Below are 18,841 nucleotides of genomic sequence, written 5' to 3' on the forward strand. Positions count from 1 at the left end.
TTTGCACAAAAACCCCTTCTGATATTAGCTTTACTAGTGAACTCTTATCAAACATTTAAGAAGAAATAATACCACTATTACATAAACTAGAGAATCAAGTAGGAGGAAACACATTTTATGAGTCCAGTATAACTCTGATACTAAAACCAGACAAGGACAATATAACAAGTGAAAGTTACAAATCAATATCCTTCATGAATATAGTTGCAAAATTTCTTCATTAACAAACTAATCTGTGTAATATATAAAAAGAATAATACATCACTATTGAGTTTTCAAAATCAGTGAATGTAACTCACCATTTTAGCAAAGTAAATTAGAAAAATATGCTTATTTCAATAGATTTTTGTTGTTAGTGTTGTCAAGTTGATTCCAACTCCTAGTGACCTTGTGTACAGCAGAGTAGAACCCTGCCTCGTCTTTTTGTGACATCCTCTTGCCTTCTGGCACTATATCAGACAATGTTCTGCTGCTATTCATAGGGTTTTTTAATGGCCATTTTTCCAGAAGTCGTTGGCCAGGTCCTTCTTCCTGGTCTGTCTGAGTCTGGAAGCTCTGCTGAAACCTCTCCACCATGGGTGACTCTGCTGGTATTTGAAATACTGATGGTGTAGCTTTCAGCATCATAGCTACAGACAGCAACCACAGTCTGACAACTGACAGACAAATGGTGTGGTTCCCTGACCAGGAAACCAACCCAGCCTGCAGCAGTGAGAGCACCGAATCTTGACTACTAGACTACTAGAGATGGCTTTTCAATAGATACTGAAAAACTGTTTTGATAGAATTCAATACCTATTCATGATTAAAAATTCTCAACTAGGAGTAGAAGGAGCTTCCCCATCCTATTAAAGGCCTTCTATGAAAAACTTGTAGCTAACATGATGTATAGTATTGAAATATTGAATGCTCTCCACATTCAACTGACAACAAGGCAAGAATGTTTACTCTGTCTGCTTTTATCCAGCATTGTGCTAGAGATCCTAGATAGTGCAATAAGGCAAGGAAAAGAAATCTAAGACATGACTGAAAAGAAAGAACACTGTCTTTATTAACAGATAACATAGTTTGTGAATGTAGAAAATCCTAAGAAATCTACAAAAACTATCATTATTAGTAAATGAATTTAGCAGTGTCACAGGACACCATGTGCTTCTATATGTTATCAACAAACTTTTGGAAAAGAAAACAAAAAAAGATCAGTACCACCTACAATAGCATCCAGAATACAGAGAGATAAATTTTAAATACTCAGGGATAAATTTAATGAAAGGTATGCAAGACTTCTGCACTAAAACTTCTTTTCCTGAGAACAGTTAAAATGAAAAGATACACTGTATTCATCGATTAGAAGACTCAATATTATTAAGATGCAAATCGCCAAATTGATGTATGGATCCAGTGCAATTCCAAGCTAAATTCCAGCAAGCTATTTTTGAAGAAAGTGACAAGCTCATTCTAAAGTTTCTTCAGAAATGCAAGAGATTTAGTGTGGTCCAAATAATCTTCTAAAACAACAAAATTAGAGGACTTAGACCACCTAACTTTAAGACTTTCTAGGCAAATATATAAATATAACAGATGAGAGACCAGAAATAGACCACACATACTTTTTAACAAGGATGCCAAAGCAATTCGATGAGAACAGGAAAGTCTTTTCAATAAATAGTGCTGGCACAATTGGATATCCAAATGGAGGGGGAAAAAAAGCTCGGCTCCTATCTCCCACCACATCTGGAAATTAATTTGATATGGACTTTATACCTGTTTTTAAACTAAAACTTTAAAACTTCTCAAAGAAAGCATACGAGAATATCTTCCACCATGGAATAGGCAATCTACCAACTAAGAGAAAATACTTGCAGCATATATATCTGATTAGGGGCTTGTATCTAGTGAAGAACTTTTAGAACTCAGTAATAAAGACAGCACAATTTTAAAAGGGGCAAAATCCTTGAATAGTCACTTCACAGAGGAAGAAAACATATATATATACACACATATATACAGATATATATGTATATTGTGTGTAAAAGAATATATATACATATATAATACACATACATGAAATGGAATATATATTCATGTATATGTATATATAAAAGAATATATATATAAGTAAAAATGGCCAAAAAGTACTTGAAAAAGTGTTCCACATTATTTGTCAGTGGGGAAATGCAAATTAAAACCACAGTGGGAGGACACTAGGTACCCACTAGAATAGGGTAGTGAAACTTCCTAAATGAAATAGACTAACACCGTCAATGCAAATGAATGCCTGTGGGAGCATGAAATGGTAGCATCACTTTGGAAAATGGTTTTGGCATTCTTTAAAAGTTAAACATATATCTATCCTATATCTTAGCAATTCCACTTTGGTATCTAAGAAAAATGAAACATATTTACAAAAAGATGTAACCAAAAATGCTGTAGCAGCTTTATTCATAACAGTCTAAAACTGGCAACCATGCTAATACCAATCACCAGGAGAATGAATAAGCAAACTGGGGTTTATTCCTACACTGGAATACTACTCAACAATTAAAAGGAACAAATTACTGATAAAAGCAAAAATGTAGATGAACTCTAGAAACATTATGTTGAGTGAAAGAAGCCAGACACAAAAGAGTACACACTTTGTGATTCCATTTATATGCCCACTGCAAGGTCACGGTGATAGAAATCAGAACAGTGGTTGCTTTCTGGAGGAGGGGTTGATTGGGAAGGGACATGAGCGAGCTCTCTGGGGTGATGGAAATGTTCTATATCTTGATAGGGATGTAGTTTACTTGGCTATATGCATTTGTCAAAACTGATCAAACTGAGTATGTAACATCTGTTCCTTGCACTGTGTTTAAATTATACCTCAATTTAAAAAAAAGTAATCGAATATTATAAACAGGAAAGAGTGCTGAGAGACTAGACATGGTTTCTGGTCTGAACTCTGTCTCTAAGTTTATATATGGCTTGGGCAAGTTCATTCAATCAGTCAGTCAGTCATTCATAATGTAAGAGTACATAAGAGTGATGAAGTCCAGTGGAGAATATAGAAAAGTAAACAGATATGGTGTGGTAAGTGCTCTCTACCTGAGCGATGAGCATAAATGGGAGTACCAACTCCCAGGCTGAGGAAGGCTTCCCAGAGGAGGTGACGTTTGACTAGGTTTTTCATGTTTTAGGATTTTGCAATATATGCAAGAGGTTTCCACCCATAATGAAGGTAACCCTTTTACTAGTGCTGGTTTTTAAGCCTCACGACATTTCCTGTAGCCATATAATCCCACGATTATAGATGTGTTGACCATATGTGTCCTTACTGATTGTTAGTCTTTGATAATTTTCCGTATCACTTTTGAATTTGCTTTGGAAAGTCATCCTTTTCTTCCCTTTCTTCCCTTTTTCTCTCCCTTCCTTCCTTCTTTTAAAATCATCATACGCATTGCTGTACATATCTTTTACTGAAACAGTTGCCTTTCTTAAGGTTTTCATCTGTTAGATATCTCCAATAATTATTTGTCAGTTATTTCTTATATGCAGGATACGCAAAGATGAACTAGATACAATCTCTGTCCTCAAAGAATTTTTCACTTAATATATAAAAATAACTATAATATAGAAAGTGGTAAGGGTCGTAGAAAGGTTAAGGTAAGTTATTATGGGGACTCCAACAGAAGAGAGGTTGCTTCCACTTGAGTAAAATCAGGGAAAGCTTCCTGGACTGGTATGAGCTAGCTTAAAAATGGGAAGGATTGATACATTTAGAGATTGGGGAAAGGAGCGTTCCAGAGAAAGCCTAGGATGTGCAGAGGCAGAACTCCAGGTAACAGCGCACTGTTTTGCCTGGAGTATAAAGGATACCAGAGAAGATGTTGATGGTAGCTTACAGAAGGAGAAGAGTTAAAGAAACTTTTTAAGGGTAAGGAAGGCCTGCACTTGCTTGTTTGTTGGAAGCAGGATCCAGTGGACATTTATAGGACATATTATTTAAAAATTCTGTTTTATATGCATAGAAGAATGACTGGAAGGGTATATGCTGATCTGTTACCAGTAGCTCTCTCTCGTGGTAGAATTACAAGATTGTTTGAGTTTTCTTCTTTTTGCTGTTCTGCATTTAAAAATTTCTTTGACTTCTACATTGAAATTTTTTTGTACGTATATTTTTATTACGTAATTTAAAAATTTTATAAAAAGTATCTGCTTCTTAAGCACACTATGGTGGTAGCTCGTTTGCTGAGAACTCACCAGCTGAGAACCTGTTGATTTTCAGTTAAGGAGGCCTTCAGCTGAAGCATCATGCTGCTTCTATTAACTAGCTTATTTATTTATAATTTAGCCATAATGAAAATTTGAAACAAACTTGGTTTCAGTATGCATTTCAATATACGCATTACAATGTTGACTAAATAGCTCACAACTTACTGTTCTTTTTTAGGTATAAGACAATTTTCTCATTTAGCTTTCTTTTACATAAATAGGTTTTGCAGAAGGCGACACTTGTTGTTCAGAGTGAAGTGGACAAATGTGTAGAAGATATAATGAAAGAAAAGAATATTAACCCTGAGAAGGATGCCAGGTACGCTGCCTTTACAGGATTCTCTTACTGTGCACGTACATCTGGTGAGGTGTGGCGATCACCCACAGCTGTGAAACATTGGAGCCAAAGGGGTTGTGGGGATCATCCAGTTCAGCCTTTCACTTGACTAGCTGAGGAATTGAGGCCCACAGAGGTGAGTGACAGAAGGAGGACTAAAACCTTTATCTCTTGGTTCCCAAGCTAATACTAGTGCCAGTTTACCATCTGCCTTCTTTAGGCTAACTTACCATTACTTTTCCAAAGTTAAATAACTTCAGCTACTATGTCCTTCTTGTCCTTCAAAGTTCAGTTTCTCTGTCCTTCAGGAAGGTTGTCCCTGGCTCCTCCAGTCTGAGCCAGTGCCCCTGCTCTGTCCTCTCCTGGAGCTCTCTGTCACTGCATTTAACCCACTGTACCATCATCATTGATGTACTCTTGTTCTTCCCTCATAAATTCTAAGTTCCCTAAGAGAAGAACTTGACTTACTCCGTTTTTGTGTTCCCAGCACAAGTACATTGAGATAGTAAGTATTTAGCAATTTTTTCTTCATTCAGCATTTTCTATGCAAATACAGAGGAAGGAGCAATTTATTTTGGCTGGAATAAGGAAGGGTGCAGGAGAGAACTGTGACAGTAATTCCACAGAAGAGGTGACATTTGAAGTGGACCTTGTTGAACGAGTAAGGGAGCACATTCCATGCAGAGGAACAGGGCCAGCAAGACACGAAGTACTTGAGTATCTGGGAACCACAGGGAGTCCTTCGTAGCTGGAACATTAAACAGGCGCAGAGCCATGGTTGAAGTGAGTGGACTGCGAGAGTAGATACATTGCACTGAGTCTTGCATGCATACTGAGGGATTTAGATGTTGTCCCCTGGGTTGTTTTATCAAACAAGCTACATTATCAGATACATATTTTAGGAAGATGGAGGGTAAATTTGGGGATGTGGGAGGCTGGTAGAGGGAATAACGACAGAACAGTTAGGAAACTGAGTCAGTCTGACAAGAGATGACAAAGCCATAAATACATCAGGGCAAATGGGTATGATGAGTAGTCTGAGGGACATTTCAGAGATAGAAAGAAGAATTCGAGGATCTTTTGATGTTTTGTTGATGGAGGGAGGAAGGTCAGAACTTGGAGGGTTCTATTGTGGGGAACTAATGATTAGTAACGTCATTAGTAGATTTAGAGACTTACTTAAAAAAGAGCCTGTTTCTTCAGGAAATATAAGCTATTGTATTTGGGAGAACTGGGATAACCTGTCATGGAACTATTTGTTATCATGCACTTGGAAAATTAAGTCTGTCAGTAATATTTATTCATAAAGATTTGGGAATATATGAGATTGCCCAGAGGAAACACAGAAAGAAAAAGAGGCCAAATCCTTGCAATTGCAAAGTTTGCCATTCCTACCATGTCTTGCCCTCTTTCTGGACCCTGTTCTATCCTATCCTGCATGATACTTCGAATAATGTTTTGTGTTTCAGAGACTCTTGATGCTGATTGTACTAAACTGAAAGCTAGAAAATGCTTTCTAGATAGACATGTGAACCGCAATCTATGGAAGACATTACTTTATTGTACTAAAAAGGTATAATTTTAAAAATAATTATTTTATCACTTTCAGTTTTAAAATTTGCATGAAGGCATGCTTACTGCAGATATCCGGTTATAAACAGCTCTATTTGGATGTAGAAAGTGTGAGAAAAAAGCCGTATGATTCTGATAACATGCAACATGAAAAGCTGCTTCTCAAGGTAAATTTTTGTTTTCTGTATTTGGAATTAGTGAACATTGGAAAAATAAATCAGGCTTGAGCTAGTAAGGTATGTGTGCAGATTCTAGAGGTTTATACAGCTATCCAATTTCTTTGCCCCTTAGAAAATTTTATTGTGTTGTTGAAAGATTTTTGGTTAACTACTTTTTATAATTGTGTGATAAGCATCATTAAAATATATTCAAATAAATTTTAATGCTTTATTTAATTCTGAAATAAATTATAAACTTATAAAGGGAGATCTTTTCAACTGAAAAGTATGAGTCCACAAGCTTCAGATTTTCCCCCTACTTTTTATATAAATTGCTAATATAAATTAAGCATTTTTTCAGCGTACTCTCAAATTGTGAATGTGGATGTCCCTTTTCAGATTATTTTGTCAAATCTTTTGGGATTTATGGAATGTTGGTCACCAACTAATGCCACAACAGATTTAAAACTTAAGAAAGTAAGGAAATTTATTTAGAATTCTCCTATTTCTTGTTTCTGAAGTTTAAGTACATAAGGCCGGTGAGATGCTGAAATTAGAGAACATTAGACCTGGAGGAAGCTGTCCAGGTCATCTAGTCTAGTACCTTCATTTTAGGGATGAGGATGCTAAGGCCCAGAGGAGGTGAAGTAATTTACTTTAGGTCCTAGAATGGTAAATTCTGAACTAAAACTGAGTCTCCTGCTGTCCAACACACCTGTTCTCATTGTATTTTTAAATGGTTCAAGTTAGAGAAAACAGCACATTGCACTTGGCGTTCGGAGTTTGTTACAGCTAAAAGTACTACGGAAAGAAGCATTGATGGTATCTAAGTAACAGTAAGAGACAAGTTTAAAAACCACAAAACCTTGTATTTTTTTCTGGAAAAGTATAAATATGCACTTCACCTAATTTTAAAATTAAAAATAAAACTTGATTTTGTAAAATGAGGATAGTAAGAATACGTACCTCAAAGGGCTATTGGTGTGGATTGAATTTTTATATTTAAAGTGTTAAAATAGTGCCTAGTGCGCCCTGAGGCTTGCCTGCTATTTATATCCTCCTCCTCATTATCATTATTCCCTTAACTTCAGACCTTTTCTACACAATACCTTCCGTTTTCAAGGGGAAAGACACAAGTCCTATCATTTCATCAAGGGAATTTTCATCTTGGTGATTTGTTATGAAACTCAGTTTTGACGAGCCAGTTGCCAGCAGGGAGTCACCCAGCCACCACACATGCTCAGCAGTCTCTCTGAGTGAAGAGCTAAGTACATCTGTGTTTCTTTAAGTGTAGTCCAAGGACCACCTTCTCTGAAGTTAACCAGTCTTTAATATTTAAAATCCAGGGCTCCACCTTTGCCTTACCAAATCAGAATCTCCGGGGCTGAAACCCAGAAATTTGATATTTATGCATATCAAATTTTGAGAATTAGTGGTATTACTGTGTCTCTCACCACGTCATTGGCACATCAGACCCCTTGCTGATCTCACGGAGAGACCCTAATGTGAGCAAATTGCATTTGTTAGTAATAAAAGGGACCGGATGAAACTCAATGTCGTGATTGGATTTAGCTTCAAGGCCAGAGTCCTGACCCTGTCCTAAAGTAACGTCACAGGTCCTCACATTTTATTTTAGGTAACAGAATACTCCTTTCATTAGGAGCCATTTACTCAATAATGCCTAAAATGGTAGTGAAATGGGGAAAAAATGCGGGTATTTCTGTTCTGCACATTTTCACAAACTTTCTTATCCACTTTTCTAAATCTATTATGTTGGATGACTTCTGGTGTCAAATTTAAAAAATGACTGATTAATTTTTTTAAACTTTATTTTGCATTGATTAGTTTATTGCTGTTCTTAAATCCTCAGTCTTAAGGCGTGTATTTACTTAAAACCAAGTCATATTATTTTTTTATTTTAAAGCTATGAAAATTTGTAAAATAGTGATCATATAAGTTGGAATACTATCAGTATTATTTCTCCCTGATCCCTTCCCTTTCTCAGACCTAGTTTCCTTCTTCTGAGTAGGAACTAATCATCCACCATTGGAATAGAGCCTGCTAAAGTATATAGTGTCTGAGTCAAGGGCCACGTCCCAACATTGTGTTCTTGTCAAGGAAGCAGTTTACTAATTATGGTATATTGTATTACTTAGTGAATAAAGGTATCTCGTTGTTTTAGATTTTTGTGTGTTTGTTGCATTTTCAAAATCTTTTATTCTTTGTATCAATCTTTTAAATGGGAATAAGCATACTACATTTTTTTTTAGGATAATTGGAAAGTTCTCTAAATATAGTCTTTGTTGAACCTATGGTTTGTTTATAAAAATTGTATAATTGAAAGCATTCAACTTACTAGTGTATCAGCTATGAGAAGAAAAATGTCTTGGTAAATTAAGAACGTCACTATTATTTGTAATATGGAAGCAAATGTTTATACAGCTTTGGAATCTTCTAATGCCCACAAAAACATTGAAGGCTAGAATCTCCAAGCAGTGGGCTGACATTGGTTTCCAGGGTGATGATCCCAAAACAGACTTCAGAGGCATGGGCATACTTGGATTAATCAATCTTGTGTAAGTAAAAATAAACTTTTTTTCCTTCTCTAAGTGAAGTTGTATGTAATCTCCAATATTGTTAAATTGTAATAAGAATTGATCTAGTTGTTTCATACTATCTCTGAATTTTAATAGCTACAGTGCTGAAAGTATTTACTAATGTGCTGGCAACAATGTGAAGACATTAGAAATATGCTTGGTGTGTGTATGATTTCTTTTTTTTTTTTTTTTTCTGTTTTATCTCCCCAAATCCCCCCAGTACATAGTTGTGTATCTTAGTTGCAGGTCCTTCTAGTTGTGGCATGTGGGACGCCACCTCAACGTGGCCTGATGAGCGGTGCCAAGTCTGTGCCCAGGTTCCAAACTGGTGAAACCCTGGGCTGCCGCAGCGGAGAGTGCAACTTAACCACTTGGCCACGGGGCCAGCCCCCAAGATTTCTTCACTTCACTTTCCTCTTCTTTTGTCTTCCTGACCGCCTTTCTGATACTTCCTAAGGAATTATGTACCCTCTTTTCTTACTCTTTTTATCCTCTTGCCTCTTCTCTCTTGGCTCTCTGATTCCATTTTGGGAAATATAACCAGATAAGATGATAGTAAAGTCTCTTCACACTTATTCTTCGATGTCTGTGACAACTGATTTAGATCTCTAACTTTTTAGAGCCTATACGAACTCTTTTTCTTCTTCAGTACTTGTGAAATCCCAAAATATGTAACTAAAATCAGAATTGATAACCAAAACTATTCTAGAAAGTAAACTGAAAGGTTAATGGGGATATGGCTATACAAATGAAGAAATTCTAGTGTTTGGGTGTGTCCTTGAATTGTGATTTATAGACTATAAAATGCCTAGAATGGGAAACTTAACCATTAAGAAAATTTGGATAATTGTTACTGTGAAAAAGTTAGTCCTGAAACTGAGCTAAATTATGTTAATATTGAGAAAAAACACTGGGTCAATATGGATAAGGCTATTTTGGGGGAAAATAGAAGACTCAGTGAGGTTGCAATATCTATAAGATTTTTCAGTTACAGAAGTATTTAATTTTTCTATAATACCCAAATTTTATGAGTATGACGTTTCCTCATAAGTCTGCCTCCCAGAGATAAAATACTATAGTCTTAAAAATAATAATAATTACAAAAAATGAGATTTCCAGTTTTCCATCTTGATAAACAGAAACTTCTATTTGGAATTTAAGTAGAATAAATGCAGTTTATTTCTTCTTGGAAAAGTAATAAAATATTGTAAAATTCATTATTTTTTAGAACACATGAATCTTTTGTTCTTAGCCTTTAAAGATACAGCTTGCTTCTTGGTACTTGTAAAGTACACAGATATTTGAACCTTAATTAGATATGCACTATTTTGGTGTTTTCTTTCTTTCTCTGCATAACTTTGCTTCTGGCCCTTTTGCTCCGAAGTCAAGATTTTTCAGCATTTGCCAGAAGAGAATTTAATTTAGCTTAAAATTTAAATAAGTTAATAGGCTTTGATTCAAGATTGTGGTAAGGGATACTGATAGACCTTTAATTGATTCACAGATATTTTTACTCTATTTAGAGCTGGTATCTACTAATTTGAAAAATGACCAAGATTCACATATATTAATAATTATTTGATTGCTAAGGTACTAGAAATAGTTGAAAACATAAAACTAACTCTGATTCCTCTATGGTTACGTTTGTCGTCCTGTGTATGGAGCTATGAGTCTCCAGGATCAAAATAAAGATACAGTCAAGAAGCAGGCAAGCTGTTCAAATACTCTTATGTAATTTGCTTTTGAAATTTCTTGGCTTTTGTCATCTAATCTCTTGAGATATTTTGTTGCTTTGAAGGATAGCTGCTAGTTTGATAGATAACAATGCTTTAGGTAAATGAATGCTGAGGCAGATATAGAAGAAAGGGTATGTGCAGAAAATGAATTCAAGAAAGACTGAAGAAATCTGAATAGAGGAGGAACAGAAGCAGAAAAGAAGAATATACAAGTTAAGGCCGAAAACATATGTAGGAAGGGAGAGAGGGAAAGAAGAAAGGAAGTTAGTTAATGCGGATTATTGTAAGGAATAGTTTCCCTTATTGCATAGATGTTTATTTTTCTTAGATATTGTTAAGATGGGGTTGACTAAGTTCAGCAAGAAAATTAAAAGTTGCTCTCTCTGTGTTACAGATTGAATATTTTAAGAGTACCTTGATTATTGAAATACTAAGGTAATATTGAATTGTATTAGGAGTATCATATGAAAAAATGAAATATAAACATAAATAGTCTGCTACAGGCATTTTAGAGCCAACCTAGGGATAAAGTAGAAAAATTAGAGGATGTAAGGAAGGCATTGCACTAAAACAGGACTTTTTCCTGTTTGGGGATTTACAGATCCCTTTGAGAATCTAATGAAAGCTTTGTATATTTTCTCCCCAAAAAATGTACTCATGGGAAAATTTATGCATGATTTAAGGTGGTTCCTGGACCCCCCTTCATTCATGAATGATCCTTTATTCGTGGACTTCTAAGTTAACAACCCCTGCCTGCCTTAATGGGTTGAAAATTAGAGCAGATGAAGAAAAACGGAAGTCAAGAGTCTTCTGTCTATAGAATAAAAATAGGGGAAGATTTGTTAGAAATTTCTAAGCATTATGAAAATGTCAATGATCATGCCCTCTAAAATTTAAATAAACCATAGAAATCCATTTTTTTATTGTCCTTCTTAGCCTCACATAAACATCCAGTCAGTTGTCATGTATGTATATGTGTCAGAGTACCAGTGCATTATGAGGTGATTCAAAGATTGAACAGAAGACTTGGTCCCTATCTTTAAGAACTCAAAGAGGTTGCATTAGTACAAACTAACAGGATGTATGAGCCTACAGATAGATAGCTTTATATATTTCTCTGTTGTACGTGCTAATACTTCTGTTTATGGCCAGTATTTTAGTTATACCACTGGTCAAAGAAGATTTTTTTTTAGTGCAAAAGAAAAGTTATTGACTTTCTTCTGATTGCACTGAAAATGACATTAAACAATACAGACTTAAGTTGTAATAGAAGGAATAAGCCTAGGAGAAAGGAAGAGTGTCCCAACAGGTATGCCTTGACTATTTTATGGAAAATTTAGAACAAACAAATACAAAGAACTCCAGATTTTCTTTAAAGTAGATTAAAAAATCTCTTCTTGGATCACTTATTTATTAAAATACTTTAAAGTCTTGTCAAGGCCCCTTGTCCTATGCTAGGTAGGCCTGATAGTTCAGAATTAACTTTTGATTCGGAAGCATTTCTGAGCCGCTGAAGTGATTTGGGATGGAGACTGGGATCACTGTGGCAGTACTAGGACTATCATTTTGGCAGTAGCCTTTTGAATTGCTTCTGGATAGCTTCAATTTGAATGACGTGTGTTAATTTCATTATTTCTTTTAAACCTTTTTAGGTATTTCAGTGAAAATTATACCAGTGAAGCTCATCAGATTCTTTCCCGTTCAAATCATCCAAAATTAGGGTAAGCTGGAAGAAACTGTAAGTTTTTAAATTTAAGTCGATTATATGATCTGAATTTGAAAGTATTTCAAGGTATTTTTTTAAATTAGATTATTTTAATTAATAAGCTTTATAAAGGATATTGCATGATACATTATTTTTGCTAAATGTGATCAGAAACCAATTTTGTATGTGGTTCAGTATATTTTTATCACAAGATATAATTTATCTGTAAAATGGAGATACAAACTGTCATAAAAATTTTTTGAGAAATAGATTTGAAAATAGGAATAAGAAATAGCTTTGAAGTAGGATTGGGAAAATGATAAATAGGTTTGAAAATTGTGAAGTGAAATACAAATTGAGGTCACATCATTAGCTTTATCATTGTTATTTTATTTTTATATTTCAGTGATACCTATCTTTGAAAAACATTGTAACAATATTACATCATAAAAATAAATATCCCGATAATGGAGGAGAAAATGTCAGATTACCCAGTGTATTTTAGAAATCAATGAGCGTATGTAGTACTCCTTTAAATTCTTTTTAAGGATTTTGGTTTTAGATATTCATGTGACCAGAGTTTTATTTTTATTTCTTACGTTATATCCAGAAAATTAACAGCCTCCAAAGAACGAAAATTGTGATCTACTCTGGTTTTTCTTAATATGCAGAGATTATTGTAAAATCAATATTTTATTAGAAATGGATCAAAGTAACTTTTTACTCTTTCCTTGCCTAATTTTAAATGTATTTTATGAGCTGTTTGGCTAGCTGGTATAACTGGTGATGTTTCTGACTTAGGTATTCTTATGCAATAGTTGGAATCAATCTTACAGAGATGGCTTATAGCTTGCTGAAGAGTGAAGCTTTGAAGTTTCATCTCTACAACTTTGTTCCTGGTGTGCCAACGATGGAACACTTTCATCAGTTTTATTGTGAGTTTTAAAATGAGTTACAACTAGATATTTCTAAGAGAATTTTTAAGCCGTTAGGAAGGCATAATATATAATTTAATACCTCTATCAAGTACATAACTTATGCTTGTCATTTTGTTATTTAGGATCTTTGAAAAACAGGAAAATAATAGAAGATGGGTCCCCAGAGTATTTTGTACTTCTGTTTCTATATTTGCTGATTAGAAAATTCAGAGGCAGTTTTTGCATATGTACACAAATTTAGGGTTCATGCAGTTTCTCTGTAGGCATCCAGTTTTCAGTCAACTATAAAATGAATTTTCCCTCTTGAATACTGGTTAATACATGCTGTTGAGTCAAGGACAGACCATTTGCAGATTATTTTGTTACTCTTGTAAGGAAATTTAATTTAAAGGAACTTTTCATGCCCCTTTTTTCAAGGCCAGATTTTCTTAGGTTAGGTTGGGGATACTTAAGTGTTTTTAAAGCAGTCATTATTAGTCCTGTTCCATTAAGTTTTATTATGATTTTATTTGAACACTGAAGACTTAACTGAATGAGTCCATCTTCTGAAGATACTGCTCAGAATATCAAAGAATTCAAAACTAGCTTAGCTTCATACTCTACTTTTTTTGATCTTTTTGTCTCTTTAGAATGTCATTTGCATGTTGGTAGGAAATGGGAAATAACTTAGATAATAAATGGTCGTGTCATAATTTCTTCAGCTCCATTGTTGAAGGTGACATCCTTTAGGTCTCTCTATTCCACGCTGTCTCTTTCTTTTGAAAGAGAGGGGTCTCACCTCCCCCTCTTTCTCATTCTTTCAAACCTCTTTCACCTTGACTTCATCTCTAATTCTGGTTTCATCTACTTCCTAAATTTCACTTGCATTTGTCTAGTTTTTCCTATCCTCACTGTAACTGCATGACATCAGGCCTGTGCTATGAAGTTACTGTTATATCTTTTTAACTGGTTTTCTATCATGGCCCTCTTCCAATTCTTTACCACATTGAAGGTATAGTTATTTACAGTAAAAATCTAGACATTTTATTTCACTGCCTAAAATTCTTCAGCAAGTGCCATTTCAAGTCCCTGTATAAGCCACACCTTGCAACTTCTGCAGACTCATCTTTTGCCACACATCAACCCCCACCCCCACAGTCTAACATTAAAGCTTACTGGTCTTCTTTTAGTTGCACAAATGTGTTATGCTCTCTCTTGACTCTGGGCCCTTCACTCAACCTGGAATGCTGTTCCTGCTCCCTCCTTTGTTTCCAGGTGATGCCTACTCATCTTTCGGATCGCAGTTTAGACATGACCTTCTCTGGGAAGGCTTATCAGAGCCTTTATTCCTTCACTTATCCGTTTTTCTCTCCATTGTTCATCTTTCCTTCTCTATTGGAATATTCCTATCAGGCTGCAGACCTGCTTCTGCATCTCCCATTCATTCATTCACTTGCCACGTGTGCCAGATGCTGTTCTGGCCTCTGGGGATATAGCAGGGAATAAGGCAAAGTCTCTGCATTTATGAAGCTTTCATTTTCAAAAACCAAACAAAACTTTCCCTTATTGCAGCATCTACTTCCAGATACCGCCCCCATTTGTCTGCTCCCTTTCATCATAAAACTTTTATAACATAAGTGCTGTTTTCATTTCCTCACCACCAATTTTTTTCTAACTCCAATTTCGTTTCTCTCCCCATTACTCTGCTGAAACTGGTTTTTTCAAAGACACCAACAGCATGATTTGTTACCGAATCCACTTGCCCCTTTTTTTCCTTCATGTTATTTGTTCCTTTTAGCAGCACTACGCATAAATGGCCATGCCTTTCTTCTTCAAACATTATCTCGGCTTTTCTGATGCCACATTCTTCTGGCTTTCCTCCTGCCCCACTGGCTTTTGCCTGGACTTTTTTGCTGTCTCCTCATCCACTGCCTTATTAAAAGTAGGAGCACCTCAGAGCCAGCCCTGGGCCCACTTCTCTCTTTAGCCTCCGGGATCTTATCCAATCCCCTGTTTGACATACCATCTGTGAACTAATGATGCCAAAATGTGTATCTTCAGCCCAACCTCTCTTTAGCCCAGCATTTGTGTGTCCAGATTATTTTCTTTTACTAAATAAAGATAAAGGATCTTGTGGTGGTGGTTACACAAAGTAGGAGTCAGTGCAATGTGTTTTCAGATGGAGGGACAGGCGTTTCCGGTCCCTAGGACCACTGTTGATGATTCTACCTGAGTGGACAGAAGATCCCACAGCGGGCATGAGATGCTTTCCTTTACCAGTCAAAAGTTGTCCTTGTTTGGTTTAGCTACCCTCCTGGCCGCTCCTGACTGTTCTGGAGATTGCCTGCATCCCTTGCTCCTGCCAGATAGAAATAATGAAACTGGGTCAAAACAGCCCCAGCACATCTATCCCTTAGTGTAGACTGTGAAACTGTATATTTGTTCTATGAGCTGAGAAGAGGCCCCTGCCCTCGACCTGCCTTGGGTCAGACTCAGCCAGTCTCCTTTGTTGGGGGTTAGGCATTTTGAACAGATTTTCATCCAAATCTGTACTGTCCTCCTCCCTGTTCTCCAGTCTTTTCTTTCGTCTTGTTGCTGGGGAACTGTTTTCTCTCCCCACTGTCTTGTTGAATTTCCTTTCCTAAATCTCTCTTGCCTTTTAGTGTACTACCTAAACTCCTAGGACTTTGCTAACTGCTTCTAATATTCGTTTTCTCTGTGAAATATATGTTTGTTTAATGTTGCCCATTGAACATAAAACAAATATCAAAAGAAACAACCAAAACACTTCTTCACAAATCGAGAATTTTACCTTATTTAAGTAAATAGAGGAGTGTTATAGTTAGGAAAGCTGTGCAAAAGGACCTCTGTCTGGTACTCTTTCAGCTAAAGACGGGTAACTTGAGCATCTTTTGTACTCTTGATCTCCAGGGCCCTAAACACTAGCATCTTGTTTGGCTCCTGTCTAGGAAGAGCATCAAAGTAATATCTGAGGCAGGAGAGTCATTATAGAACATTCTCAGTTGCCTTGTTTCTATCAGTTCAGATCCATAAGCTCTGTGGATCCTCCTGGAAGCAGTGAAGCTTATGTTTTTCGAATTTTTTGAAACATTTAAAGCAAACACATACACATACACACATATCCATCATCCATCTTTTATTTTTTTTGAGGAAGATTAGCCCTGGGCTAACATCTGCCACCAGTCCTCTTCTTTTTTGCTGAGGAAGACTGGCCCTGCCCATCTTCCTCTACTTTATATGTGGGACGCCTACCACAGCATGGCTTGTCAAGTAGTGCGTAGGTCCACACCCAGGATCCAAACTGGTGAATCCTGGGCCACTGAAGTGCAATGCGCGAACTTAACTGCTATGCTATCAGGCTGGCCCCTGTCATCCGTCTTTTATGCAGAAGTTTCCCCCCAAAATTGATTTTCATGCCCTTTACCAGTAGTAAAGTTTCTTGTCTTAACCAAGGTTCTACTTCTCTTAGAAATTATTCTCTAACCAGAAAATAATTTGAAACCTTATCTGTTGAACACATTTACCTTTTTTGTTGGAGGAGTGGGCCCAGTTTGTTTACACGAATCAGTTCCAAGGTCGTAGTTTCTATCTAGAAGAAAGAGATTATCTATGAAGAGATTAGCTTTTACATTTGTTATTTCCCCGTGATGTGTCTCGATCTCCCCTTTCCCCTTTATCTTTCCTGCCATTTTGTCGTTGTTCTCTATAGGCAAGACTGGAAACAGTGAGTGGTAATTTAGCTTCTTAGCTCCATTATCACCCTCTTGTACATCTAAAATGTAAGCAGATAGCCACCGTCCTCCTTGGGAAGTTGCTGACCTCTGGTTTGGTGGTTCCAAAAAAAATAAGTCCTCAAGTTTGTATAACAAAAAAGTTATGGCTTAATAACAACTTTATTGAGGTATAATTTATATATCATAAAATTCACCCATTTTGAGTGTACAATTCAATGAGTTTTAGTAAATTTACTGAGTTGTACAACTATCACCATCATCCAGTTTTAGAACATTTTTATTACCCAATAAGATCCCTCAGGCTGGCTTACAGTTAATCCCTGTTCCTGTGGTTCCCTTATTTTTAACCTCTATCAGGAAACCTCAGGTGCCCCTGTGGCTTTGGTTAGAGGCAGTAGAAGCAAACAGGGAGTTCTGAGTTTACAAATTTTGTATGGTGTTTATATTGAGTCTAGTGTTTTAAACCTCCTAGAGTCGAAAGAGCAATAGATGTGATTTGTGGAAACAACTCTTTTCCATCTCTGTCTGGAAAGCCTTAGAAGTCTTATGCCATGTATGGCCCTGCCAGCTTCCTAGAATTTTGGTATCAACTGCAATTTCCTGATGTCTCATTAAATCAACTTAGCCATTATAGTCTTACTTCTTTGAGTCAGTCTTCCTCTGACATCAGTTTACATTATGGACCAACCACCTCACTCAGAAGCAAAAAATTTCTAGTACTTTATACTCGAGCAGTTTGTTCCAGGTCTATATAGTCAATTTGAATAGGCCACAGTCCTGAGAGTAATGAAAAACAATTTAAAGGACTAATAAGAATGGTCAATAGCTGAAACCTAATAGCCAGAAATACTAAAACAAATGGTATACCATAAAATTTAGGTGGATGTGTGACTTTTCCTACTGCCCAAAACATTAATCTCCAAATGTTTTGATCGTACATCTCTATCAGTGTATCGGGGGTCAGGGAGAGCACAGCCTCAATTTATATATGTATGGATAATTTCTGTAGATGCATTATTGTCCTAATGTGTACACAAAATAAATTTTGAATGGAATAAAATAAAAAATGTTATTTAGAAATAATTATCAAATTGCCATCTCAGCTTGTCTTTTGGGAAGAAGCGGTTAGCATCCCTCAGCTCAAAGAGGCCTTCTTGTTTGATTTTCTCACATATCCTGATTGACAAGAATCTGTTTTATCATATATCAAGAGACTAATCTGAAATCATTCTTAAATTGACCCTCTTAGGAAGTGCTATTTCGATGTTGAAATGTCATGGTTTTTACTGTTAATGTTTGCTTTGTGACTAATGTTTTAAAGTGGAATTTACATTTTTTTCATATTAGGCAATTTATGATAGTCCACCCACACTTTTGTGTAAAGTCACTGGCTTCCCCTCCCCCACATTTATCTGAAATAAGTCACCTCTATCCCTTCTTGAAAAGTCTTACAGAAGGGGAAAAATGAGATTCTGATGGAAACAAAGTCTAATTTATTAACATAATAGAGACCGCTTACAAACTGTGTGTTTAGGCAAGTCATTTACGCTCTCTGCACCTGTTTCCTCTTTGGTCAAGTGGGATAACATAGGACTGCATCATAGGATTGCTATCAGAGTGGATGAGCATGCGGCAAGCCCTGTGGTAGCATTTGTTAAGTCATTTAATAAACTTGCTTGCTTGAATCCAAATAGGGTTTAGGGGTGGTTTTACAGTCACATTTTGTTTTTGTTATAAATATATCTATTTACACGTTTATTTTTATTAAATACTTTTAACATTTTGAGGGTTAATTTGGCTACTGTATTGA

At 36.0% G+C, this 18,841-nt stretch overlaps 1 protein-coding gene across 3 annotated transcripts in view; it reads left to right on the top strand.

Moving 5' to 3' along the window:
- Positions 1–18,841, top strand: part of ELMOD2 (ELMO domain containing 2) — a 31,721-nt gene that overhangs the window by 8,852 nt on the left and 4,028 nt on the right. For all 3 annotated transcript variants that reach the window (XM_046657249.1, XM_046657248.1, XM_046657250.1), the window contains exons 4-8: positions 4,476–4,573; positions 6,201–6,330; positions 8,764–8,897; positions 12,307–12,375; positions 13,161–13,294. In XM_046657249.1, the coding sequence (XP_046513205.1) occupies positions 4,476–4,573; positions 6,201–6,330; positions 8,764–8,897; positions 12,307–12,375; positions 13,161–13,294 (565 nt within the window). The remainder of the gene's footprint in view (positions 1–4,475; positions 4,574–6,200; positions 6,331–8,763; positions 8,898–12,306; positions 12,376–13,160; positions 13,295–18,841) is intronic.

The sequence above is a fragment of the Equus quagga genome, chromosome 3 (genome assembly GCF_021613505.1).
Source record: "Equus quagga isolate Etosha38 chromosome 3, UCLA_HA_Equagga_1.0, whole genome shotgun sequence".
Lineage (NCBI taxonomy): Eukaryota > Metazoa > Chordata > Mammalia > Perissodactyla > Equidae > Equus > Equus quagga.